Source organism: Erinaceus europaeus, chromosome 9, assembly GCF_950295315.1.
Source record: "Erinaceus europaeus chromosome 9, mEriEur2.1, whole genome shotgun sequence".
In the NCBI taxonomy this organism is placed as follows: domain Eukaryota; kingdom Metazoa; phylum Chordata; class Mammalia; order Eulipotyphla; family Erinaceidae; genus Erinaceus; species Erinaceus europaeus.
In genome coordinates, this window is record NC_080170.1 from 39,661,548 (window position 1) to 39,689,333 (window position 27,786).

The following is a 27,786-nucleotide window of genomic DNA, read 5'->3' on the forward strand; positions in this document are numbered from 1 at the left end:
TCAGAGCAGTGAAGCGCCTTTAGTATTTTTGTTGTTGCACCTGCCTGGCTGTTGCAGGGGTGAGGGGGGGACACTGGGGTGCCTAGGTGGGAAGGGGTAGGTGGGTAGAGGATGGGTGAAGCCATGAGAGGAAGGGTGCAGGAGGGGTGCTGTGCAACTATCTAGGGTCTGAGAGGCTGACCCCATGACCACTGGACAAGTAGTGACCACCTTGCCTGCTGGCCCCAGGGCTGTTCCCTGAAGGACGTCCTTCCTCTTTAATTCCCCCTGCCACAGGCCTGTGTCCTGCCGCGATGGGGCCAGGGATCCCCATGGGGCTGCATGTCTGCAGGTCACCCGTGATGGCCTCAGTCACCCTTCTTCACTGGGTAGAAGAGGCTGTTGGGGACACCTCATCATAAATAGATTGAGGGGTGCAACCAAGGAGAAACTGCCCTTCTGTGGAGGATGAGGGATACAGAGACCCCCTGATGGAGCTCCTTGCTGGTCCAGACCCTCCCTGCCTCCCCTCCTCACACTTCCCTCAGCCGGGGCCCCTACCACTCCAGCCTGGAGACGGATTGGATTTGGGATTGTTACAAAAATAATAATAACCCAAACGCAGAGAAGCCACAGAAAGGGCTGAGGGCACCCCTCCCCCCGCCCTCCTCCCCCCCATTCCAAACCGAGTACAAAACCGCACCCAAAGCAGACATTCTGTACAGGGGTGGGGGCCGGGGAGCAAGCGGGAGGACGGCCCAGGGGTCACTCTGTACAAGTCCAGTTGGTGACGGCCCAGCAGTCCCCATGGGGCTCTGAGGGCGCAGGTGGAGTGTCCCCTAGATGAAATATTCCTTCTTGTCATCACTGCCTGGCTGCCCGCCCTCTGCGTTGATGATGGCCGTGTCCGCGTCTGGGGCGTCGTCAGAGCCTTTTGCCTCGTGGGTCAGGTAGGTGCCTGGGAGGGAGGAGGGGGAGAGAGCTCCCCTTTCAGTCCCTGAAGCTCGAGTCCACCTGTCCATCTACTCCTGTGTGTCTCCCCACTCCTGAGTCTTCTGCCATTGTTTCTAGGCTGACCACGACCCCCGTGGATTCATGAATCCTGCCTTCAATTAGGTTCTCAACCTAATCACACAGGCCAAAAGGGGTTCACACGGGCCTGTCTGTCCATGTTGTGTTCATGTATGCATGTATGTACATGTGTGTGCACACCCCCATGTGCGAGTTGATGCATTGTGCACATGGGCAGAAACATGTGTTTACATGGGTGGACTTGTGTGTGCTGAGTGTTGGTTGCATGCACCTGTGTGTGTCTGTATGTGTGTGTGTGTCTGTGTGAGGTCCTGAGTATCTGGACACGTGCACAACCGTGTGCATACACATCTGTGAGGTGGTGATGGGGTGGGAGACGCAACTCATAAATGGTCCATTAAATATCTGGCAGTTGAGAGAGTTCCAGCTGTTCTGGAAGTAGTGACAGTGAAAGTAGTGACAGGGGTGTGAGGAAGGGTGGTATAGCAGTGGGGCAGGGCAGGAATCTAAGAGCATGGAAGGTGTGTCTGGGCACTGCAGGGAGAAGTGCAGGAAAGGAGCCATAGTGAGGGTGGGAGCTAACGATCAGGAAGGCCTGACTCCCTGCAGGAGGTGGGAGGGTGCTCCCAGGCCTATGGGTTCCTCTGGGGATCAAGTGGTTGTATTTTTTCATTCTGAAACCTTCCCAGAGACCAGCTGACTCTCAAAGCTCCTCCCCCCACAGCCCCTCCCTTGCCAGCCCAGCCCCCCCCCTCCAAGTGCCAGAAACCCTGACCTTTGTGCCGGATCAGGTAGTGTCCCAGGAAGATGAGCAAGATGAGCAGCAGGAAGACGATGAATGCCACAACACCACCAATGATGGCATGGTAGGTGCTGGGGGAAGACTGCACTGGGCTGTGGTCTGCAGGGAGGGCATGCCGCCATTAGGCCAAGGAGACCCTTTGGGGTGTGGGGATGCTTTGGGCTGCAGGGGACTAATGAGCTCCAGGGAGAGAGGGACTCATCATTCATGGGGGCTGGGGGTATGAGTGTGTCCCTGATTGCACCCTAGTTTCCTGTGCAGTGTCTGGAACCCGGTGATTGCTAAGAATTGATGCGCTCATGAATAACTAGATGAATGGGCTCTCACGCAGCCCTTCCAGCTGAGTTCCTGGTACGGGTTGCCTGACCTTGGTCAAAGGGCACCATTTTTCATATCTGTTCTCTCTCCTGATTGCTTGCTCTCTCTTTTCCTCTTTCTCTATTGCTGGGGGCAAGTTGGTAAACCTATCCCTTCCCTAGTCTCAATCTTCTTTAGCTGCTGTTGCTGCCTGAGTGGCTTCTCCAGGACCTGGGGTCAGTAGGAAGGAGAGCAGACTTCTGAGCAGGACCTGGCTTTCTGGCAGTGTGGCTTAGAAGACATCAGACATAGAGCACCATAGAGAGCAGGGCTCCATCTTGGCGGGGCTCCAGGTTCCAGCAAAGCCCCAGACCCCTTGCTTGCTCCATAGGGTGGGGGTGGGAGTGCTGGGACTCATCTCTGCTCTCACTCATAAGTCTGGGGAAAAGCAAAATAGAGACTGAAAGTATGGGGCACAAGGAGTCTCCCTGACTCTCACCCACGAGACAGCCTCTGCTTTAGACACTCAGCTGGAGCCTTTGTGTGTAGACACATGTGTGCACTCATGGGTGTGATGTGCCTGTGCAATGCACACTGTACTCTGGAGTTTGAGTGTGTGTGTGTACGCATGCATGTGCCTGCACCTTGGTGGATGCAAAAACTCAGCTAGAGAGTGAACACATGTGTGGACACACAACACAATCAATGGGGCTACATGTGTGTGCTTCTGTGACCAAGAGACCTGTGGGGTCACCAGCTGCAGGTCCCCACCTCCAGGTTGAGCTTTGTGAAATGTCACTATGGGGAGTTGGCATCCTCAGCTCCCACGTTCCCAGGAGATGACACAGTGGCTCATCCACCACTAGGTGTCAGCACTGGGAGCACAGGCACCAAAAGAATGTTCTCAGCATGGGGGAGGCCCCCTGCCTACCCACCCCCACCCCCCAGAAAGGACCAGGACTGAGGGTCTACAGTTCCCATGGTCAGTTCTCAGCAGTGGGATCAGAAAGACCCAGAGCTGTTCTCCAGTGGGGACAGAGGTCACTACCCCTTCCCAGGTGTCAGGAAAGACCTGGCTGATTCCATCCTTAGCCCAGAATGTGTGATCTCAGTGCCATCCAGACAAGCTGCTACTGAGGGAGCAAGGCTCCCTCTTCTCATTACCTAGGTGGTTCCTTCCTAAGTCAGCAGGCACCTCAGGGTCCCCTGAGGCCTCCCCACTGGGCCACTGAGGCAGGCATTCAGACATCACCTTGTGCCCCTGGGATCCTGGAGAACCCCATGTCTCCCCACAAGGGGTTTCTGTGTTTCTCACTGAGGCCCAATCTGAGGTCATTCCTTTGGAGGGGGATCCACACTCCATCCCCTCAACAGATGCAATATCTGAGCAAAGAGTCCAGGCTTTCTGACCTGTCTGGACCCAAAGTATAGTGTGCAGACATCTGGGGAATGGAGAGGGGGTGCTGGATGGAGGGGGATACTGGGACAGGACTCACCATTCACGTTGAGGGTATAGAAGGCCTTGGAGCTGCCCATGTTGCTGGTGGCAGTGCAGCCATAGACACCGCTGTCACTCTTGTTGAGGAAGGGGAAGAGCAGGGCCCGCTCCTGCGCCATCTTCAGGGGCGGCTCACTGCCCTGCTTCTCCCACAGGAACTGCTGTGGACTGTGTGGTCAGAAGACAGCCATTAGGAAGCAGGGGCATAGTGAGCTATGTGTGTGTATGGTGGCTCCCTGGGGTCCCATTCCAGGAAGAGGCGCCCTCTAGCTTGGATCTCATTTAGTGCAGTTCCTTTGGTCTCAGAGGACATGGCTAGTGGGCTGGGGAGGGCCTGGGATACGGAGTTGGGGGTCTTACACAGGGTTGCCTCGGCTCTCACAGTGCAGTAGCAGCTTCTGACCCTCTCGGGGGTGCGGTGGGTCAGGCCGGATCACTGCCGTGGGTGTGTCTGTCAAGGAGGAGAAGGTGTCACTGCAGAGCCCCTGGGTCACCTAGATATGCAGCTTGTCCCCAAAAGGTAGACCAAGGATCACCAACTAGACCAACCTCGCCCAGCATGAGAATCTATATTTATTTATTGAGTTAGTTATTTTAAAATTTTTAAACAGGGCCAGGTGGTGGCACACTTGGTTAAGCATACACATTACAGTGTACAAGAATGCATATTCAAGCCTCTGGTCCCCACCTGAAGAAGGAAAGCTTTGTGAGTGGTGAAGCAATGCTACAGATGTCTCTCTGTTTCTCTCCCTATTTCCCCTCCCCTCTCAATTTCTCTCTGTCTCTATTAAATAATAAAGAAAAATTAATCAGAATGCACTACTCAGTTCTGACTTATGGTGGTGCCTGGAATTGATCCTGGGACCTCTGAGTCCCAGGAAAATCTTTTGCAGAACCATTATGCTGTCTCCCCAGCCAACTACCCTCACCCAGCATAAGCACATGCTATGCTGGGATGTGTAGCCTTGTAGAGGCTGACCTCAGAGGCTGAACACTTGTTCAGCCTCTGGGGCCCTGGTCTATTTCTTGGGACCTGGTTTTGTCTGTCTGACTAGAGAGAGAAGGTATGTGCATCCCACAAAGCCCCTGGCATGCAGATGGGATGCCACCTGGATTTCAGACCCAAGACACAAAGATGAGCCCTCTTTCACTGGTGCTCTGGGCCTTTCAGCCCTCACAGACCTGCAAGGGGCCTATCCCAGAAGCAAGGCCTGAACCCCAGTGTATTCAGTCCAGAGATGAAGGCTCTGATCCTAGAGAGATGGGGTGGATTCTGGCTGCACAGAAGAGACTTGAAAGACTCCCAAGAGGGTTGGTGGCACCTGCTGACTGGGGCTGCTGGGAAGGTGGGTCCAGATAGCAATTAAAATATCATCAAGTATGGGTTAGGGCCTGGTAAGAGAGAGTGTTTCTGAGGATACAGCAAAGGTGACTGCTCCTTCCCAGCAAACAGGGCACAGATGCAGGCTGGTGGCCTACACACAGAGACCTCTGTTGGGGTTACTGGTTGAATGACCGGTGGTCTGTGGGTCCCAAGAGATGGCTTAGAACCTGAAGACTGAGCTGAGGTTTAGATGGGGTGGGAGGCTCCCATCCATGCAGAGTTTCTCATCAGAACCTTCTGTAAACAAAACACTGATGTTACTCAGTCCTGTGTGGACACCACATCCTGTGTGTGTCCACAGACAGGTTGGTGGAGCAGACACAGGCTGTCCAGGGCAATGGTGTTGGTGGAAGAAATGGTGATCAAGGAGCAACCCTGAGTAAGTATGACCCCTAAATCTGTCTTGCATTTGAAGAAGGGAACTAAGAGTTGGATTAAAACAGTACTGAAATTAGACATTTTAGAATATATATATATATATACATATATATACATATATATACATATATATTAATTGCAATCAAGTTTGTCACTGGGGGTTGGTGCCTGCACAATACATCCACTGATCCTGGAGAGCATGTTTTTTCCCCATTTAAAATGCTTTTTCTTTTTTATTTGATAGGACAGAAAGAAGTTGAGAGGGAAACAGAAAGGTTGTGAGGCAGAGAGACATTTACAGCACTGCTTTACCACATGGAAGCTTCTCCCCTATAGGTGGGAACTGAGACCTGAACTTGGGTCCTTGTGCATGGTAACATGTGCTCAAATGGGTGCACCATTGCCTGGCCCTGCCCCAGAATAGAAAGACTTCTAGTGATTTTGGAAAAGCAGCGAAATTCAGATGAGTGAAGACAAGAAACATGCTATTTTCTAACTCACTGTCTCCTGCCTTCTTCCTGTCTCTCTTCTTCTTTGGTCCCTCCCCTGAGCAGTCATCCTCATGTGTAACTCTGTGCCCCCTGCCTAAGCTCCTTTTCCTCCCCTCATTTCCCTGCTCTTCCACCTGAGCCCATGGCCTACACAGAACTTCAATGCGCTGAGCAGTGGAGCGGTCGGCTCCCTTGAGGGACTCATGGATCACTGAGCATACAATATCTGCCCCGTCGTCTTCCCGGGAGACCTGGAACGTCACGGAGCTGCTCACGGTGAAGGTCTTCCCATTGGGGTCTTCCTGGACCCGGGTTTGCTCTCCTAGAGAAACAGACATACAGACAGAGTTAAGCCCCACATACAAATATACAGACAGGGTGAACCCTATATACAGACAACACATATATAGTCAGAGAGTTCCACATCAGGCAGATAGACATATGCAGACAGGTGGTGCCCCCTTTGCAGGGTATAGGCACCTCTGGCTACACACAGAGGGCCTGTTTCAACTCAGATTTCCCTGAAATTGTGAGTGCATCTGTGCATAGGAGAACACACACCTTGGCATTTGTGTGCACATACCAACATGCCCCCTTCTCCTTCTGCTCCATGCTTGCTGTGCACAGACCAGATACAGAGAGGTGCCCCCTCTCCTCATTGCCCCACCCCCATGATCCCTGGGCAGGAGCAATGTACTCTGGGGCTCCTAGAAACCCCCACCATGAAGGAACAATGCATTATGGGGTTCCTGGTATCCCTGGCTGTGATTCTCATGCAGAAGCACCTACCATTGAGCTGCTGGTCACCTTTCTTCCAGGTGAGTAGGGCTGCAGGCTTGCTCCCAGATGACTGACATCTCAGTGTGGCTGTGTCTTTTTCCCGCAATGGCGACTTATAACCAGTGATGACAGGCTTCTGTGGGATTCCTGCCATAGACAAGGCATGGCTGAGAGGGGATGCTCACCCCACTCCCTTGCCCAGATACCTCCCTGGACCCAGAATCTCCTGGCTCTCTACTTGATTTCTGGTTGGTCAGTAACTCAAGAATAACCTTTTCCTATAACCTTCCAAGGGATGGAAGGAGAACCTGACAAGGAGGACATCCTGCTGGAGATGTGTCTCATAGAAGGACACAACAGCAGGACAGACAGACAGACAGACAGACAGACACACACACACACACACACACACACACACACACACACACACATGCAGGGCTGAGGCACAGGAGTGAGAGCCTGTGAGTGTGAGAACACCCAGGGTTGGATGTCCTAGAGTTCATGCACTCAGCAGTGAGTGGGCAGACAGCATGGTCTCATTGTCCTGTGGCCATTTGGAAGACTGTTCTGAGAATTAGCAGCAGGGGACCCTGGGGAGGAACTGGGACCCAGTGCTTTGGGCAGGGCATTTCATTGTCAAGGGCAGGTGAACTTTCCTGAAGCTGGGATTTCCCTGGCTCTGCCTCTAGTCTGTCAGGATGCTGGTGTGAAGTAAGTCTGGTGAGACTGTTGGTTGGGCTGGGAGCCTCACCAAGCACAGTGACTAGGGACTTGGCGGTCCTCACGGGCATGGTGAAGATGGAGCAGGTGTACTCGCCCTCGTCTGCCAGTGCCACATTGCTGATGCTGATGCTGAGCTCATGGGGTGTCGACTTGACCAGCTGGATCCGGTTGTCTCGGAGGGCTGAAGGTGTGGGGGGAGAGGGGTGACGGCAAGATGTTTATTTTACCTTCCACTTCACCCCACCCCCACTCTATGCCCCCCACAACTTGGAGGGGGCTGTTGATGGTTTGGGGTGAAAACTGCCCTGAGTTGGGTCATCTGGTCACTTTCCTGGACATGGGCCTTAGACACACAGTGGGGTGGGTGGCATCTGAGGAGTTTCTTGTGAGAGAAGACATACAGAGTCTTTTCCATCACCATCATGGAGACCTTTGGATGAAGTCCCTCTAGGAGCCCAGGATGCTGTCTCTGGAGCCCAAATGAGCTGCAGACACTTCTGTTTGTGTCTCATGTCTCTCAGTGCCCAAGTGACAGGGACATATCCTCAAAGCCATGTGACCCCCTCCTTGGCTTGGGCTCCCAGGAGAGATGACTTTGGGACACTATCTCTGGGGTCCTACAGCCCCGTCCCCATCCCAGCTGCCCAAGAGAGAGGACTCAGGGTGCTACCTCTTTTTTCTCCAAAGTAGAGTGTCTGCTGGGCAGGGTTGGACCACTGCAGGGATGAGTCCTCGTGTTCCCTCACTTGGCACTTGAGCACCACGGTGCCGCCCGCCACCACGGTCTCATCAGACGTCCAGGGCTGGCTGTCTGCAGGAGCAGAGCAGGGTGAGTCCTGGGAAGCTCTGCTGCTCCCCATTTCCAAGACCACAGTCTTGCTCTCATGCTGATGCCCCAGCCACCTGTCTCTGAGGCTCCTGAGGAGGATGGAGGGGCAGGGGAGAGGGAGGAGCTCCTTTTGCTTTTAAATAAAGTCATGTGTCTGCTGAGTGAATGGTGGTCATGGTGACCCCCCCATGCCCATACCCCCTGCCCCTGTGAAGAGGGCTTTCACACTGAACACGCACCACCCCTAAATGAGCCACCTGCTAATTTGAGAACAAGATATCTTGAGGCTAATAGTGGACAAGCCCCTGGGACTTTCAAGAGGCTTTTACCTAAAACCACAAAAAAAAAAAAAAAAAAAAAGACACAAAGTAAAAAGGAAAAAAAAAAACGTTTTAATACAGCTTTTCTTTTTTCCAAACAGATTCAACTTTACTCACTTAACTATGCCTCCCTAACACATCCTGTTAGCATTAGAACCTGGGTCAGTTGACAAGTCCCTCACAGCTCTGGGTTCTTCTAGAAAGGAAGCCTGCAGTCATTCCTTCTATGTGGAGGATGTTCTAGTCCATCCTTCCATGGCCAAGTTAAGCAAACAAAAAGACTAGCAAGGATTTGACAAGCTTCTTGAATCTATGCAGAATCTGTGTTCCTTTGTTCTATTCCTGTCACTGGAGGCTCCCACAACCCCACCACCCCTACCCTTGGCTGTGGGATATTATGGTCCCCTACCACCCACATTGTCCCCTATGCCCACAGCAGGGATTCTGCTTCCAGGATGGACTCTGTGCCCTCACAGCACTGACCTACACAGACCCACTGTTAAGCAACCTCCCTGTTCAATTCAAATTCAGAAGCAGACATTGTCTTTCATAGTACAAAGGGCTGAACAGGAAAACACTTGCTGCCTCCCCTCCTGGGAAGTTGAAGCAGCCCATGCCCCCTTGTTCTTTCCTTGGCACCAAAACCCCATTTTTCATAAGATGGGGGACACTCTAGTGAGCATCAAGGGCACAGAAGAGACTTGCAGAGGTTGGCAGTAGAACTGGTACTTTGGACTGTCCTTACTGGTGCTTCCAAGATATGGATTCAGAAATTAGAGCTACAATTACAGCTGTGTATGTGGGGGGTGGTGGTCGCTTGAGGACTGAGGATCATAACTCCCTGGTTTTGTAGGTGAGAACAGTGAGGCAATGAAGCTGAAATGCTGTCCAAGACCATTATGCCACCTGGGGATTCCAGCTTCAGCTAGAATCATCTTTGGGATACTGGAGCCATCATTCAACCTGGGAATAGAAACCTTGACTCTGAGTTCAGTGAGCCAGAGACTGAGTGGCTGGGTAAACATGGAAGTGATAGATGCCTTCAATATCTCAAGCTAAAGGGCAGGAAGCTGTTTGTTTACTGCTAGGCAGCCCTCTCATCCCCCCTGCTCAGCTCTACCTGCCACCCCCCCAAGCAGCTATGGAGACCTTTCTGAGCAGAAATTGTGAAAAGCAAAGAAGAAATTACCATTCATTTATAAAGAAAAACTTTTGAGCCCTCCCAGAGATAGCCTACCAATTTCTTCCAAGTAGCACATAAAAACAACCTACAATGGCACTGAGTTATGAAGAAGCCAGAATGCACAAAGATCCTCAGGGGGAGGCATCTCTGAGAAGGACTGGGGGACAGCTCTCTGTCTTGGGGTTATGCATAGACCACACCAATGACATTTGGGCTTTTCTTGCCATTTGTCATGACAACCGTACTCCTCTTTGGGCTCCTCTTGCTTTGTGAGTACACGGACCCAGGTAGGACTTTTATAAAAGAGTCACAGCACTAACTCTGGCACAGTTACTCAATAAGTACTCCCTGGCCTCTGGACGCTTTGGGGGTTACACGCAGACTGTCATTCTACGCCTGCTTTTCCTGAGTGAGGCTCTTCCCCCAGCTCGCTCTCTGTGGACAGAGGTGGTCCCAGCCCAGAGGGAGGGGAGGAGGGCCGGTGTGGTGTGCAGAGCTGGAACTATGATGGAGGGGTGACGATGAGCACGTGGTGGAGGGAGGGTAGATGGCACGTAGATGTGAAGGGTCTGTGGAGGGACGCTGGATGAGGGCCTGGTTCTCACCTTGACTGGCCAGCATGTCGGGGCTGCTCCAGCCTGGGGAGCTGATGGCCTCATCCATGGGAGCCAGGGTCCCCAGCTCCACGTCCTGCTCCTGCCAGGGGCCTGGGAAAAGAGTCTGTATCAAGGTGAGCCCTGTATACACTGCTGCCTGTAGGCCTGTACTCCCTGATGGCTTGGGGAGAGACTGGAGGAGAAGCTGGGGGCTCAGGTAGAGGCTGGGGATTAGGGAGATATTAGGGAAGAGGTTGGGCTCTTTGGGGAGATACTGGGGGCTGTGAGAGAAAGGCTGTAGGAGAAGTTGAGGTGGGGGAGTGGTTGAAGGCTGGAGGTTTGTGGCTGGGGAAGAGACTGATGGAGAAAGTGTGGTCTGGGAGAGAAGGTGGGGCTGGGGTAGCGTGGGGGGCTGGAGGAGAGGTTCAACAATTGTGGGGAGAGAGGAATTTGGGGGAGAGACTTGGGAAAAGGACGGGGGTATGTGAAGGGATATGAGGTAGGAGAGAGGTCTGATGATATATATTGGAGGGACTGGGGCTATGGAAGTTGGGTCACTGGGATGCCAAGAAGAAGGTGATTTCTCCAAGTTCGCTTTGAGGAGGGAGTGAGCCATGCTTTTGGGGACAGAGGGGCATGGGGGCCTCACCAGGCAGTAACTCCCAGCCAGCTTTAGGACTAGTTCCCCTACCTCATGGGGATAGGGATGATCGCACAAGTCCTGTGCCTTGGAAGGTCCCACAGGCCTGGGAAAGCAGGAATTGCACCTCTCTCTGACCTCAGACTTTCTGCCAGGTCTCTGTGCAGGAAACTACCACAGGTTGTTTCTAGCAAAGCTGTCAGCACACTCTGCACTTCCACTCTCAACCTGTGAACCCTGCAGCCCTGAAGGCCACCACCCCAGTTTGCAGAGAGGAAGTGAGCTGTCACCTGACCCAGGTCACACCTGGGGAGAATGTCTAATTGTAACCGAAAAGCATATTTATTTCAAGGTGAGGCTCTGGAGTGAAGGCATGGCCCCAACCTGCCAGGGTACCCAGACCTTCTAAATCTCCTCCGCCCCTGTCCCCTGACCCTTGGTCCCAGCCTGCGCCAGTGTCCCATCAGGACTCTGCAGCCCCGCCCCGGGCCCCGCCCTCTTCCGGAGCCCCGCGCGGTCTCAGGCTGTTCCCGGGCTGTGGGGAGGGACAAAGGAACCCGCGGAGCCAGTGTGGCCCATCTGCTGAGGCAGCCAATCAGGAACCCACCGCTGGGAGACTGAGCTGCCCTGGACTCACGGCTTTGGGGACCCCCAGAGCCTGTGCTGGCTGCTGGGGAGTCGGGGTCTGTGTGGGAACCCCAAGATCAGTTCTTCTTGGGAGTGGAGTAGAAGAGGTCAGGACGCAGTAGCAGGGGGGAGGGACATGGAGGGTGGGCCCTGGGGCCAAGAGAGACCAGAAAAAGCAGAAGTGAGGGGCCTGAAGGAGAGGGGTGCAGAATCTCAGAGCCCTCTGACCCCCAAATCTCCCTCCTCTCAGTGGGAAACCTTAAAGCTCTCAGACTAGAAGAGGGTGCAGTACTGGTGGGGGTTGGGGAGTGTGGAGCTGGAGTCTAAAAAGCTACCTGGTAAAGCAGGTAGGTGGCACTCGCCCCAGAATGGATGCCAGGAGGCCCCCAGACCCAACAAAGGCATTGGAGGCACCCAGCCCTTCCCTCTGCCCTTTGTAGGCTGCAAGGCTGAGGACCCATGGAAGAGGCCTGCTTGGTGGTGAGTGTTGAGTGTTTCCTCCATGCTGTGTTTGGCGGTCCCCCAGTTCAGCTCAGTTTGGGGATGTGTGGGAGTGGAGAAGGGTGCTAAGCTACAGAGTAGGAGGTGGGGGAGCCAGGATAGGAGTGTAGGGAGTGGGGATCGATGCATCTCCATCCAGGGTGCCAGGGCTCCAGGTGAAGGCTGATACTGCTGTTGAGTGTGTGTGTGTGTGGGGGGGGGGGTGGAAGGGCGGCCCTGTGCCAGATGTGACTTTGGCATTACTGGTGGGTTTTTTACCTTGGGTTCATTTGGTGTTAGAAGAATCTTGGCAGCCAGAGACACTGTGGCCCAGGGACACACCACCATGCCCTAGCTTCCCTGTCCTAGTGACATGCTCAGCTCCTGGCCTAGTTTCTGGGTCATTTGTCCCTGCCTTGTCCACACTCTGAGCCTGGGTGGCCTGGGCTGCTTATCTCTTCTTCACACCTAGCAGGATGTATGACCTGTATCACTGTCCTCAGCATACTCTCTCCACCCTCCTTGTGTCTCCCCCTGCTCCTCCACTGCTTTTCTCACACTCACCTGCCACACCCCCCAACACACACACACACACACACACACACACACACACACATCACCTTTTTTTTGTTTCTTGCATGGGATGAAGAAGTGAAATGGTCACACGTTGGTCATCCTGACAGACAGACAAGCGGGTGAGGATCTGGTTTAGAGATCATTTCTTCTCTTGTGCCTGTGGCAGCCCTGCCTAAAACCCAAGAAAGTTTGCTTACTGCTTGGCGTTTCAAGAAGCTGATGCAAAATCCAAAATGATATTGTGTCCTTCAGGACCAAATAGATGGAACCGGTAGTGATTATGCTTAGTGAAATAAGAAGTGAAAGACAACTATCAGCTGGCTGCACTCATGTGGAACTTAGAGAACTTGAAAAAGCCAGTAATCCAACTGTCTCTTAAGATTTTGTGAGAACTATGCTGATTATTGTTGAGAGGATCGGAGGGTGAGGGCACAGAACTTTGGTGGTGGGTTTTGTGTGGAACCATACCTTGTAATCTCATAATCTTGTAAATCACTATTAGTCACAAATTTAAAAAAAATGGACAGAGAGAGAAGCATAGCCGATGCAGAGGTAGCTAGGTGCTGCCCTGGATATGTGTGTGTGTGTGTGTGTGTGTGTGTGTGTGTGTGTGTGTGTGTGTGTTGGTGGTGGTGGTGGGGGTCTCCCTTTGCTGTTGAAAAGTGCTCAAACTCACATCTCCTCTGGAGATCTGCCTGTTAATAGGCCTGAGAGCCTGGTGGCTGTTTGTGTGGAACTGTGCAGGTACTGATTATTCTGAGCGGCTGTTCCTCTGGGACAGATGAGTGATTATGATGCTGTCAGCAGGGACAGGGGTGAGCACAGGCAGGGACAGGGGTGAGCACAGGCAAGAGGACCTGGATGCGACAGTCCTGTGTCTTCTTTGGATCTGGGAGAGTGTCACTTGTTTGTGACATCAGCCTCCATTCCTCCAGGGATTCAGACCAGAAAGGGAGGCTGGAGAGTGCCCGAAGGGTGGAAGTAGGGGAGATTTGGGTGAGCAGGTACCTAGAGGGAATGTGCAGGTCATGCTGCTCCTTGCTTGGAAACCCATACTGATGTCCCTTGTCACCACTGATTTACAAGTCGGGCCTTCAAGGGCTTGTGCTCTCTGAAGCTACTATGTCTCTCACCTTTATACTTTAGCATTCATACCCCAGCCACAGGACACTACCCAGAACTCTTCTGCAAACCTTTTCTTTCCCTGCACAGATACTCCTCTTACAGTAACTCAGTAGTACCCTTCACCATCTTACTGTTTAAGTCCTATCCACCCTTAGAGCCTACTTTTGTGTCACCTCTTTCAAGAAGTCTTCCAAGATTGTACCAGAGAGATTGATTTCTTCTCTCTCTTGGTTGCAGTTCTAGATCTGCTTTTCTAACATTATGCACCACTGTCTTACTTTGTACAGCAAGCTTTCCCTTCTAAATTGCAAAAATATTATTATTATTATTATTATTATAGCTGGGGCCATGAGTATGCATGATTTCACTGCTCCAGGGATAACTTTTTCATTCTTTTTATGAGAGGGGGGAACTTCCTTTGATGTTGTGATACTTCCTTTAGTATTAGGACTTGAACTTGGGCCATATGCATGGCAAGGCATGTACCCTACCTGGTAAGTTATATTTTAGCCCCGCCCAAGTTGAAAAGATTCTGAAGGGAGATTTAATATCCAAGGCTCCTGGGTATCCAGCACCATCCTATTACACACAGAGAGCGCTTCATTGAAACTCACTTAGTACATGCATCAGGGATGCTGGGCATCTCCACTGTGAGAACCAGGCTCAGCAGCTGCCAGCGAAGGGAAAAGATTAAAGCAGGAAAGACAGAGCAGACAGAGGTGCAAAAGAGACCACCTGGAGGCAAGGGCTCCAGAATTCTGTAAAGTGTTGGAGCTCAGACTTCACTGATGCCCATCCAAGTGTCAGGGTTCAAGTTAGGCATGCTGTCTCCATTATCCGGGATAGCATTGTTCACAGCTGTCACCATGCTCATGTTAAGGTGAGACATGAACCAAGATGCAGAGACTAACTGGGACTCATAGAAGTTGGAAGGGAGGGCAAGTGTGAATTCTTCTGACTATAGAGACTGAGCCCTGCACACTGCTTCCCTCTTTGGAAGCACCTATTGTGTGTGTGTGTGTGTGTGTGTGTGTGTGTGTTTGTGTGTGTGTGTAGGGGGGGTGCAGGGACTACAGAGGAAGGTCCTTAAGTATCATGGCCTAGAGGCCACATACTCTATCTGTTACCTGCATGTGACAGTAGCTTGTGATATAACTTACTGAGCCACATGCCTGAGTGGGGTTCTTCATGTGCCTTTATCAGTAGGAGCTACTTCAAAACCTCAGAGCCTTCCATGTGGGGCCCCTCAGGGATCCAGGTGGCAGCACACTTGGTTCAGATCCCCAGAGCCCTCACTTCCACATGCATGTGCTTGGGAGCTTGTTCATTTTGGGGTTCACTTCTCCTCGGGCTCCAGCATCTTTAGGATTCCCCACATTCCAAGGAACCTAGTAGCCCCATTACCTTGATGTCTTTTTGTTTTGAGGTGTATTTATTTTTACAAGAGAAAGGGAGATGAGAGCACTTCTCAGCTCAGGCATTTGTAGTACTGGGGATTGAACCCAGGAACTCAGACGTACAGATCCTGTGCGCTACTATTTAGATATCTGCCTTCCCGTTTGCCCTTTTGATTGACCGCTGAAACTCAGAGTGGAACAGATGGGAATGGAGACTCACTGCCATGACTCAGTTTCCCTCATAGCACAAGGCTTCACACATAGTAAATATTCTGGGGGAATTTATGAAAAAATAAGCAAGTGGCTCATATTGATAAAAATGTGATATGTCCTTGATTGTGGTGACTCTACTGGCTGGGGCTTACCCTGAGAGGGGGCACAGCCCTGCATGCTAGTGTGTGTCTTTCCTGTTCCATCAGTCTGGGGGCTCACTGTGCACAGGACATAGTATCTCCAGCATGACAACTGGAGTGGGTGCATGCTCACCGTGGGTTCTGACCCCACTCCTGGGCTGTAAAGAAAACTTTCCTGAGTCTGAGCTGCTAGTGATGATGATGGTGATGACTCAGCACTTCTCCAACTCCTGAGTTAAAAATACTCTTCTCCAGTCCTCCTGGCATTCCTCACGACCGCCCTGCTGGGTGGGTGGAAGGCTATCTCCCCAGGAAAACTCTGGAGGTTGTAGCTCAGCACCCCCAGAGACCTCCCATCCCCCAGCAGACAGTTTCATGCTTGACCTTTCCTGGTCAGTGTGGGTTCTGGAAAAAAACATCAGCATTAAAACCCACAGCCCAGCCAGGGCTACATTTTCCTTCAGCTATGACTATCTGATTCTGCCCTGGGAGGAACCTGGACCTGGCCCATCTGAGTCCTGATTTTAGCAATGTCTCCAAGGTTTGAGGAGTCACTTTGTAAGGTGCATACTTGTACCCACTGAGCTTTCTACTGGTCTCATGTTTTTTGTTTTTCTTAACTCAGCACCAGGGGATGAACTGAGAGAATCTCACACACATACAACACCACTGAATGACCTCTCCGGCCTTTTTTTTTTAGATTTTATATGCTTAGAGAACAAAACAAGGGAAATACTAAAGCAATGCTCCATCAACCACTGGGTTTCCTTGGTGCTGTCCATGGTGCTCCCAGGAGCACAGGCCCTCTGGATATGGTAAGATTCCATTGAGAGACTAGGTACAGCCCCTGGCTGAGGCAGGGCTCTTCATGCTGTCTCTCTCAGCGACTCCCCAAGAGCCCTGGAATTTCCATCTTGAGACCTGAAGGGCCCATGAGTGGAAATTCCCTCCCTGCCTGCCTTCTCTTTTCACCCTGTCTGAGCTGCCAGTCTCCCAACACCCAGCACCACAGTGCTGCCACTCTGGAAGCCTCTGTCATCTGAGTGGCCTCCTCTTCCTGCTCATGGGCAGAGGGTCTTCTGTGGGATCTCCCTCAGGGCCAGCTGGCTCAGATGCCCTAGCTCACAGTGGCATCTGGATAGAGCAATCAGTCCCCATCTCTGTCACCTTCTCATTCCCTCTGCCTTCTGGGCTCCTCCCCCAGCTGCTCTGGTGTTTCCTTCTCAAGGCTTGTTTACCTAGGTGCCCTGAGCAGCCCAGAAGTCTCACATCACCGCTGTCTGCTCTTCTGTCCCAGGAGGCTCATGGTGTAAGGAGAACAGACAGGAGAAGGGAGGGGACAGGCCTCTCACAGGTGCCCAGCAGCCTCTCAGTCTGGTTAGCTCTGGACTGTTGTGCCATCCAGTCCAAGCAATTGAGGTTTGATGGTGGCTCAGCCACTGAGGGTCACAGCCAGACCCCATGCACCCTGCTGGCCTCATTTTTTAAGGCTGTTGAAAATCAGACTTGGGGCAGACGAGACAGTGGGGCTTACGCAGAAAGCTCAACTTGCTGTGAACTCGTACTTTCACTGAAAAACACCCCAGCAGTTCCAAAGGCATCCCCATATCCCAGGGTTGAAGAGAGTAAGAAACTTAAACATAGTCCTGCATATATGTATCAAGCAGCTCCTAAGTGCATTTATGTAAAAATCTCTGATGTATTTCCCAAAACCTCATAATCTATTCGCAAATCTATTCAACCTCCACCCACCCCATTTTACCCCCCCCACCCTCTTTGTGACCAGAAGTGGCATTTTCTGGAGATGTTTTTGATCCTGTCACTCAATTGTGACAGTTTGCTCTTCCTCTGACACCTCTTCCCCCCCCCCCCAGCTCACATCAGGTAGACACAGAATCAAGGCACAGAGAGGGACAGAGACTGGTGCAGGTCGCACAGGCACACTCCACACCTGAACCTCCATTATCTGAGATCAGTCCCCTGACTCTCCTGTCCAGAGGTTGAGCTGACATTGAGTATCACTCCATTTTCGGTGGCACCAGTGACCCCACCCTGTCTGCCCCTGGTCCCCTTGGGACACTGCCCTCTGGTACTCAGAGTCAGAGGGTGGTCTTGTGCTGGCTTCTGTCTGCTGGGGAGGTGGCTGTGTGTGACAGAGAAAAAGAGGTGAGAAGCAGGGCAGGGCCTCTCTGGGGCTAAGAAACCTGCAGGCAGAAGTGGGCTGGTGGCCAGCAGAGGGGCTGATCACTTGTTCTGATTCCCCAGCACTGAGACACTGAGACGGGAGTGGGTGGCCGAGAAGAGGTGGGCCGGCTGTTGCTTCTCTTTGTTGAGTCAGTGTTCTGGGTGCATTGACTCTGAGAGAGAGCCCGTTCTGCACTCAACTAAAATAAGTCCCTTTGTAGCCAAGATGGCCCATGGCAGGAGCTTTGACTGGGGACAGTGGGGTAGGGGCCTTGATCTATAGAACCACAGGTCTAGTTTGGGGCTCTGTACTAATGTCTGTGTTTTGCACATGCAGAGCAAAGGGGATCATGGCGGCTCTGGAGGAGCCTGCCTGTGTGTGTGCAGGGATCTGGCTTTCACCTGGTTTTCCACCGATGATGGTCTTGAGAGGGAGTAAAGGAAGGCTTGGAGTATCCCTTTACCCCATCACCTCATTTCCCACCTACCAGTCTTCAGTTACAAAAGGGGGGGGGGGCGGCGGCGGCAAAGCCAGGCGTCTGTAGCCCTGACAGGCCTCTCTCTCAATGGAACAAAGTCAGGAGCCCTCATCTAGACATGGAGATGACCTGTAAGCCAAGTGTGGGGACACCAGACCTTTCCTAAATGGCATGCTGTTTTCACATGGATGTGATAGAATGGGAGGGTAGATGGTACCTGTTTGGGGACCATTCTCAGAGAAAGTGAGTCTGGAGTGAGGACAGCAGAGCTCTGAGGCTCATGGGGAGCAGGTGTGAGTAAGGGGGAGCAGGGTCCCCAAGGATGAGTCTCATCCTGGGTGGATGGATGAGTATCAGCTGGGGGAGCCCTTGCTCCTACCCTCCAGGGCTTCAGCACCCACACACTGCACAAATGACCCAAGAATCCCTTTCTCAATAGACCCCTCCTCAGTCCCCTGCTGGGAGCATCTTGGGCATGTCATCCTGCTGTGCAAGGCTTCAGGATGGATGGGCTGACCCGTGAGAATCTGACACTAAAGCACTGAACCTACATCTTGACTTTTTTTTCTGTTCCCTTCACTGGGACCTGGGAATCAAAAGGGGTAACAGCTCAGAGCAGTGGTTAGGAACATCATAGGAAGAAAATGTCAGAAGAAGAGGGAAAAGGCGTGGGGGGAGAGAGAGAAAGAGGAGAGAGACAGAGAGAGAGAAAGAGAGAGAGAGAGAGAGGAGAGAGGAGAGACCATGCTTTGGGTCTCCTTCTTTTACCCAACCTTAATGGCAATTGTATCCCTTCTTCCATTTTTTTCCCCCTCACTTAGATGTATTTCACCAAGAGTGGCATTTGGATCCCTTAGTGTGACTTGGCCTTACTGGGAATGGCACTTTTCATGGAACAGACACAATCTGCTCTGGGGCTGTATCGCTTGTCCCCCCCCCCCCCCCCAGCACCATAGCTACCCTGTCACCATACCTGCACTGAAGTCTTTTCTTGGATGAGGACACACCTGCCTTGGTTCTTCACCAAACCATGTATATTCTGACCTGGTCTGTATTCCTTGGCTTACACACAAAGCCAGTTTTTCCTATGTGCATCTCTGTTTTTATTTTTCCTCTGGCATAAACACACAGTTTTTCTTATGACCCAGATACAGAGCCCTTCTTGCAACCCATTACTAATCAGAGCCCCTCGCTTCCACAAAACCATATGGCCTAAGCACAGACATTCTCCCTAGAGCAGATTCCAGGCTCTCTTCTACTTGGGTGCCCAGGAGGGACCTGAGTTCTCGCCTCCCCGGGGCCAAGGCTGCATCCATCTGTCACTGACATTGGGCTGCAGGGCTTGGAAAGCAGAGAGAGCTGGCATTAAGCAGCCACAGAGGAGACATGGAAATAAAGCGGGCCTAGGGCTCAGTGATGGTGCTTTCTATATTTGATATTACAGCACAGAAACCAGGGGGAGGAAACATTTGTTTGGAAAGATCGTGTTCTTAAGAACCAGAAGAAGAGCTACAAAAACGGGGAGGGAGGACCCCCGTTCTTTTTGCATTTGCTGGAGGGAGGACAGGTGATTGGGAACAGATGGTGAAACTGGCTTGTATTTTATTTTAATGCAAGAACTTGGCCCAGGCTCTCAAAGGCTGACCCAGGCTCTGCTAAGCCCCAAGTTCCTTGTCATCAGTGCACTTATTAGAGTCTTGCTGCATTCCCAAGAAGAATCAGGTACTTAAGTCAGACATTCAATAAGCCAGTTTCACTTTAGGGAGCTATTTTCCTCTTCCCATCTGAGGCTTTGGCTGGAGTTCTAGAATCAGAGTAGGAAGCAGAAGAGCCAGAGCTTAGAAGATGAAAACTAGATGATGAAGCCAGGGCCTGCACATTTCCATTGCAATCCAGCATTGGGGGAACTGGTGCTTCACCCTGCCTTGCCTTTATCTGGGATTAGAAGAAATAAGGGTAGAGACAAGGAATGGTTCCTTTAGAGATGGATGGCTGTGATATCTGCCTTCATTTATTTCTATTTTTTCCCCAAAGACAAGAGATGGCTCTGACCCTGCTAACCCTGAACTGGAAGTAAATGAGCCAAAGGTGCCTATAATTAGCAATCAATACTCAATTAGGTCTAGCTGGGATTGGGGAAAGTATATCCTCGGAAAGGATCACATTTTAGAGCTTTATATTCCTTAGATTTCTTATTCTCTAAGAGATGACCAGGAGGAAGATGGAGACAGCCAAGAGGGTGAGAATATCCCAGAGGAGAAAGCTCAGAGAGAGGGAATGATAAACATACTGGAGCAATGTTTAAATCCCTGATTTAGCAGCCTTTCCGGAATGCCTTCTGTTCTTCCTGCAAACAGGGCTCAGGGAGAGAGGAGTGGATGGGAGAACACTCCAGCTGTTACTGTAACCCTAATTCTGTCTTCCTGAAGGTTTGCTCATGGAGATAAATCACTCACATTACCTGCCCTTGAGGAATGAAGTTTCTCCTTGTATCAAGTCAGCAGATGATGGAGGGGCCCTGGAAATTGTCTCCAGGACCCTTTCCCTTTCCCTCCCCAGCTAGATGCTGTTATAGGTCATTTGCAGGTGCTGGCTGTGGTGTGAGCTATTGTGCAGAAATGAATGTGGGAGGGGGCACCCGCGTTTAGGGGAGAAGCCAGTACATCTCTGATGTGAGGGGAAGAACAGGCTGCCTGGTCTCAGACTGGCAGAGCCTGAGCATCCTCGGCTTCTTGCCGCACATGACATCATCTGCTTATTGGCAGAACCTCCAAAGAGCAGTAGAGTCCAATCTAAAGACGATTCTCCTGAGAACTGGCCAAGGGCTTGAGCTCTGGGATGGCAGGATTAGATTTAAAGCCATTCAGTACTCTGTAAGGTGGTTGTAAAGCTGAGGGGCATGAGTCAGGGTTTTGATACTTGTTTCTCTGCTTCTGGTACTTGAAAATATCTTGGCATGTATGCTAAGGGAGAAGAGAAGTGAGGTAAGGTACTGAAACAGCACAGTCTGGACTGGTGATTGGACTCCTGTGTGGTATTCAGAAGCGTGTGTTCCTAACACAAGTGGGACTTGCATGTGAAGTGACTGTTTGTGCAGTACTGTCCCAATTGAACACTTAGCTCTGCTTCGAATCCACAAGTCCTCACAGAGTAAAACACTGGAGGTGCTGGTCACTGGAGGTGCTGGTCTTGAGAGCATTTCAAACAGCATTTCTTATTAATCTCAGAATTACCTGCTCTTTCTGTCCATTCCTGCATTTAATTGGCTGGCTGAGAACACTCTTTGGATTTCTGTCTTATGCTTTTACTTCCTTGTTCCTGGGGGAGCAGGCAGGGATCATTACTTAGATATGGTGTGTTTGTGGTGGTGGTGGGAATGAAGAGACTTTACAATTGTTCAGAAGCTTCACTGTGGGTAGGAGAGAGATGAGGCAGCTAGCCAGAGGGCAGGACCATGGAGAGCAACAAGAAGAGCCTGGAGAGGCACTGTCAGGGTCCAGCACCACGGAGAGCTCCAAGCACAGGTAGTTCTGCCGAGACCCAGAGCAGCCCTGTGGCCAGCTGTCCAACCAAACTGAAGCACAGGCTTCCAGCAAACCACCTCACAGCCAGCTTCAGAAGGCCACCTGAAGGACTTTATTTGAACCTGTCACATACATACCGGGAGAGTGAGGAGCACCACCAAACTGAGTGCTAATGCAACTGTATAACAACTGGTGGTGATCCTGGAGGAGATGCTATCTTCTGCTGGGACTATGAACATTTTATGGCCCTTTTTGAATGTGGGAAATGGTGCCTAGTGTTTCCATGCCCTTTCAGAGACAACAGGGCACAGGAACACCAAATGGCACAACTTTTCAGATAAGGAGGGAACTACATCCGAGTCAGAGTCTGGACTTGTTGCTTCAGTGGGGAAGATGTCTTTCTTTTCTCAACCTCTCTTTTGCAAATATCTCCATAAACTTCATGTGCCTGGAACTCCAGAGCTAATTCTCATGTCGCCAGGGATGGTGCTTTTTGCTCTGATGGAATTAATTGGACCTTCACTTGGGTTGTAGGATCCCTGAGCATAAACTGGTGCTGACCTGATAAATAATCATGAGGACTGCTCATCCCAGAATGTCACTGAGATCTTAGAGTTCTGAGTCTTTTCCTGATGAACATTTCTTCCAGACTCTCTTGCCAGAGGGGTTCTTATCTTTCATCAGCTATTGCTAGTCTCAAAGTTTCTGGGTTGACCTTTAGTAGACAGTGTTCTACAGTTGATTTAGACAGGAAATACTAACTTTTCACAGGAGAATGAAAGGAGAAGATGTAATTACCAGTGTTTTCCAATACCCTGGAGTGTTTTTTTTTTTTTTTTTTTTTTACTTATTTTTTTCATTAGGGCTTCAGAGTTCCTGACCATCTTTTTTTTCCAGGTAGAAATAGAGAGGCAGAGGGAGAAAGGGAAAGAAATCACAGCACCAAAACTTCCCCTAGTAGAGTGGGGACCCAGCTCAGACCTGGATTGTGTATAAGACAAAGCTATCGTCCCACTCTACCTTGAGATTTTTCATTTCCTCTTCAGTATGGAGCTGGTGTGTCCCTCAGCTTGTTCTCCAGGCTAATCTGAAATTTCATCACTGAAGACTGGGTGACCCTAAGGGATTGCTCAGCTAGCCTACTGTTCTACTGGAGGAGGAACCAGCAGAGATAAGACTAGTTTCTGTTCCAGAGACCAACCCTAGGGGGTACATTTCTATGAAGACTGTTTTTTCCTCTTATGTGACTTCATGGCAAGTATTCTGGATCCCATTCTACTTATTGTTGGGAGCACAGGAAAGTAACACCAAGGAATTCCCTAATCACATCTAAGGCTTGGCAGATACTGGTGGCTGTTCTGAAGTAACTAGAACATTGAAAAGCTGTGTCTGTGGGGCTTCATGACTGCAGAACTATGAGTCACCTCCCAAATAAACAGTGAACATCTATAGCAAGCACTCAAGAAATTAGCTTAGAACCTTCTTCCCTCTTTGACTGGAAGAGGGCAGAAATACAGAGGGGGGGGGTGGGGCAGAGAAAGAGGAGGGCAGGGAAAGGAGAGAGAGAGAGACAGAGAGAGAGAGAAGTTGCAGGGTGGGAGCTGGTCCCTTCACTGTCACACCAGGGCAGAGGGCTTCAAACCCTGCTGTAGAGCTCCAGACTGTGCCTTAAGGATTGCCCAGAATGTAGGGAAGTCAGGAAGAAGGGGCTATAGGTTTTAGTTCTGTTTCAACAAGAGTTGTTCTCTTTTGATCTGCCCTGCTTATTTGCTAAAGCTGTTCAAAGGTGAGAAATTGCTGTTCTAGAAGGGACTACTCAACCAGTAGTGCTCTCCAGCCATTGGGGTTCCTAAACCTATTCCTGGAGATGAGTGGACAGATACGGTGTGTTCTGTGCCCAGACTGGCCCAGTGTCACTGGTTCTGCATGACATGAACCAAATCTACTATGTTTGTGCCTCTGATGCTTGGCTTCTCTGTGCAGAGGATTCAGCTTGAAGGGAGGGTGCATCCTGCCTTGGGATAACTGCAGGGAGGCAGAGAACAGGATGGAAGGGAACAGTCACTGCTCAGCTAGGAGCAGAAGCCTAGGCAGGGGTCCAGGTGTGCTGGGCAGCTCTGTGGGTAGCTCCCAGCCAGTGCCTACTGGGCTGGCCAGTACTTTAGGCATGAGCTCTGCACTAGGCATTTGGCCAGTGGGTTGCAGAGTGGCTGGCAGTGGACAGAAGGTCACTGGGAAGGGAAAATATTCATGCGTGGGCCAGTACAGTGCAGGCAGAATGGCTCTGACCCACTGTCTTCCCTGCCTGGGCCACCTTGCAGAAAGTCTGAGGCTGGCTGATCCCTTGTGTTCAGTGTTGAGATGCCCATAAAGGCATGACTCTGGGACATTTTATATTCAGGGGCCAGTGTCCTTCAAACCTGGAGCTGCCAACTCCTGCTAACACTAGTGGAGAAATGTGGATGCAAGGGATTTCCTCAATTCTGGATATACAAACCCTTCCTGAGCTTCCAGCCCAGTTCTTAGGGCCAGGTGGAGACATGACCCTTCTCCATTCTCCATGCCTGATTGACAGCCCCAGCTATTCCTACTCTTAATGAACAGAGTCACTGCCTTACAGTCCTGAGCCACCCAGACATCAGCTTGTCAGGGTGTCATATCTTCCCACCATTCCTCTTTACTGTTCTCTCTAGCCAGTGGATACATGCACTGTCCAGCACCCTCCCCAGGGTGCCCAGGCCAGCTCAGGGGAGCATCCCTTCTGCATGATCTCATCTCACCACCTGTGTCAGCCCTGTGCACCCACCTCCCATCACCAGCCCTGACTTTCTCAGGTACAGAAATGAGGGGCGGAATGAGTTGAGAAAGAAGGTTGCTAAGGATGAGCGTGCACTGTGCTTTACCCAGAGAAACCCAAGAACATGCACCCAGGACATATGGCTCAGGTGGTCTGCAGGCTACCCATCCATCTGACTCTTCCTGGGAACAGACACCTGTCCCCATCCTGACTTCCAGGCTCCCCCTCCCCAAATCTTCCTTGGCTCAGAAGTCAGTGCCTCTCAGGCTTCCCTGTAGGCTCTGTGTGGAGACATTTATAAATCAGGGGGCAGCTGTTCCCTCCTCTTCACCCCAGTAGGTAAGGATCAAGAATGTTGTGGGTGAGAGACTGGTGAACATGTGGGTCTGTTTTTCTTCTTCAGTGTTTACAGTCCAGAGCTGAGATCACAAAGCTTTTTTTTTTTCTTTTGTGGGTGGGGAAGTGGCAACTTTCCTTGGGGGTCCCAGCCTGCTGTCTCTGCACCCACAGCCAAGCAGGTGCAGCTCTGGGCACTTGTTTCCTTTTCATAGGCTCAGCAGGATGGGAAGGTGAGGTTCTTCCATCCAGTGAGTGTCCCTGGACCCTGCCTACCTCCCCTCCTGGGCCACCTGTCCAGTCCCCCAGGGGAAGGGAGTTCGACAAATAGGGATTGGAGGGCTGCCTTGCCTTAGGGATGCTGGTGGATAAGGGACTGGAAGGAGGCCTTGAGTAGCCCACTGCAGGGAGAAGAACTCAGGGTCCCCTTCCCCAGGGAGGTGGCCCTGTCTGGATAAAGGAGGTCAGGCAGAACCAAGCCCTCCTTGCTCCATCACCCTGGCTCTGGGCCTGTTTCCTTCAGAAGAAATTCTCTACATCATCCTCCGGGCCCCGCCCTGTGCCCATCCCTGCCGGCCATCCACCACCCAGGAGCGGCCTCCCCTTTCTCCTCCCCTGCGGCTCTCTCTGTTTTCTGTTGGCATCTGGCCTGCCATGGCCACCACCCTCCTCCCACCCCAGTTCTCCACATCCCAGCTCTCTGCAAAGGTTCCCCCCCCCCCCCAGCCTCCTGGGAGAGGATGGAAATGGGAGGATGAATTCCTTCAGTCTCTTCCCAACCTTCCTATCCTTCCTCCTCTTCCTCCTCCTTCTGGGGGCCAAGGCTCTGGGCTGTGGCACCCCTGGGGTCTCCTTACAAACTGCCCCTGTCACCCTCTTCTCCAGCACAGCCCCTGAGAAAGCCCAGGTGCCCCCACCGCGCTGACCTACATAGCCCGGCTGTGGCGGGAGGGAAGGAAGGAGGGAGGGGCTCTCCCCCAAGCCCCCCGCCCTGGCCCCGCCTCCTTCGCCAGGTCTCCCTGCCTCTTTGCCTAGCAGACCCGCGGAAGCTGGAGTGCCAGACCCAAGGGGGGCTGGTGGGAGGCTAAGCTGACTACCCCACCCCAAAAGCCCCTCTCCCTAATTCGGGGAGATCCGGGGCTGAACTGGGGGACGCTGTGGCTTTCCGGGTAGCATCCTCATGCCCCAAAATCCCCATCCCTCCAATGGCCCGCCCTCCCCTGCCTCCCCCACTGCCGTCTGGGCTTCTCCGCGGCGGCTTCTGCCACGGCGGGGCCCCGCCATGGGCCCTCCGCCCTGTGTTGTTGTTTCGCTCCAAGGAGAAGACCCCCCCGCCCACGCCCCCTCCAAAGCCTCACCCAGTCCCCCACCACACAGGGGTGGGGGCGGTGGACTCAACGATGTTTGCACACAGGAGGTTGGGGGGCTGTACTGCCGCCCCCCGCCGCCCTCCCGGCAGCCCCTCTAGACCCACAGATACAAACGCCCGACACACGCCCTGCCTGAAACGGCGACAGTCTCACTCCGCCCCCAACACACAGCGACACAGACACACCGACAAGCAGCACGGACGCCAGCGGGAGTTCCTAGACCAGCGCTCTGTCTGACCCGCCCGCCCGCGCTCTCTTGCGCCGGGTCCCCAGGGTGCGCGCCTGGCCCCCTGACATCCTCGGGCGGCACCGCGCTCCCCCGAGACGTGGAAGCCCCGGAGACCGCGGGGCGTGCGCTGTCACCCACTCTAAACAAAGCCCCAGCCTGCGCCCCCGCTCTGGCGCCCCCCACTCACCGTCCTGGGAGGGGGTGGCCCCGCCAGGCGCCCCGCGGCAGGCCAGGAGCAGGAGCAAGGGCAGCGGCAGGGCGCTGGGGGCCCCCATGGCGCGTCGGCGGGTCCCTGCTGCGCCGCGAGCCTGTCCCCGTGGGCTGCGCTGGGGAGCAGCCGCGAGCAAGGGCGCCCCGAGCCACTGGGGAGCCCCGGGCCGAGGCGGGAGCTGAGCTAGCCAGCGCTGCTGCAGTCGCCGGGATTAAATAGGGCGCTCGGAGTGAACCATTTGCTAGGAGGTGGAGGGGGAGGTGGGGGGCTGGGCTGAGCGCGGGGGGCCGGGCTGCCGCATTCCTCGCCGCCCCCGTCCCCCGCGCCCCCCGCGCCCGCCGCGTGGAGCCTTCCGCCTGCTCCCCCGGGAGCCGCGCCAGCCGGCCGGGAGGGGCTCAGGGGCCGCCGGCGGGGCGCTGGGACCCGCAAGCACCCCTCTTTCGCTGGGCAGCGGGAGGGGCGCTTGGCAGGGCTGGGGGCCAGCTGGCGAAAGTGGCCACTGCAGGCCTGGGCAAGGGCGTGCCCACAGCGGCTCCTTGAGCCCCGCCCTCCCTGGGGATCCCCCTGGAGCCCTGGGGTCCCCTGTCAACACTGAGTTGGGGGATGTCTCCCTGATGGGGACTTTGTCCAGGCTGTTCCCTGCACATTAAACCTTGTGCGTCTGACCCAGGGACCCCTCTACAGTTCAGACTCAATTTGTGACCTCACTCAATCACCCCCTACACTCAGACTTGGATCCCATGCTTCCTCTCCTCTCCTTTCCCCTCCCCTCCCCTCCTCTCCCCCACACACCTACTGTAGTAATATAGAGGGTTCCCTTTAAACTCTTGCACAACAACCATAGTCCACGGAGCTGCCCATAGTGCCCCCAATTCTCTCTGCTGCGCACTTTGCCATCAGCCTCATCCACCTCTGAGTATCGTTCTTTCTCCATCGTTAGGTGTTATTGATATTCCTGGGCGAGTGGTGTCATAAGGGTTTCAGGGAGCCTCTTCTCAGGCAGCACTGGGGAGTGGTGTCCCCTGGTCCCTGGAGTCCCTGCTCTGTAACCTAGGATCTGGGCAGCTCATCATTGTTCAAGGTATGAGACACATTTCTGAATTTTATAACTCCCACCCCTGTCAAAGACTTTTATACAAACAAGGATTCTTAGGATAAACTTGTTC

At 52.7% G+C, this 27,786-nt stretch overlaps 1 protein-coding gene across 2 annotated transcripts; it reads right to left on the minus strand.

Moving 5' to 3' along the window:
* Window positions 1-26,814, minus strand: CADM3 (cell adhesion molecule 3). 2 transcript variants are annotated; one of them, XM_007530540.3, is made up of 10 exons: window positions 26,597-26,814; window positions 10,302-10,403; window positions 8,035-8,175; window positions 7,393-7,545; window positions 6,651-6,788; window positions 6,013-6,183; window positions 3,969-4,059; window positions 3,607-3,776; window positions 1,787-1,912; window positions 1-937 (listed from the first exon to the last, which is right to left on the minus strand). In XM_007530540.3, exons 1-10 carry the CDS (start codon window positions 26,682-26,684, stop codon window positions 819-821), a joined length of 1,299 nt encoding a protein of 432 aa, XP_007530602.2. In that variant the 5' UTR covers window positions 26,685-26,814; the 3' UTR covers window positions 1-818. The 2 variants fall into 2 exon arrangements, with proteins under 2 accessions (XP_007530602.2, XP_016046981.1); XM_016191495.2 differs by lacking the exon at window positions 10,302-10,403 and having other exon boundaries at window positions 26,597-26,813.
* Window positions 26,815-27,786: the final 972 nt, after the last annotated feature.

Bases quoted from the DNA above. Each gene is read 5' to 3' on its own strand.
- CADM3 (XM_007530540.3), bottom strand. From the start codon at position 26,684: ATGGGGGCCCCCAGCGCCCTGCCGCTGCCCTTGCTCCTGCTCCTGGCC. The intron at 6,184-6,650 runs GTAGGTGCTTCT...CTGTTTCTCTAG, and splicing joins AGGTGACCAGCAGCTCAATG to GAGAGCAAACCCGGGTCCAG. The intron at 4,060-6,012 runs GTAGGCCATGGG...CCTCCTTGACAG, and splicing joins TCAGCGCATTGAAGTTCTGT to ACACACCCACGGCAGTGATC.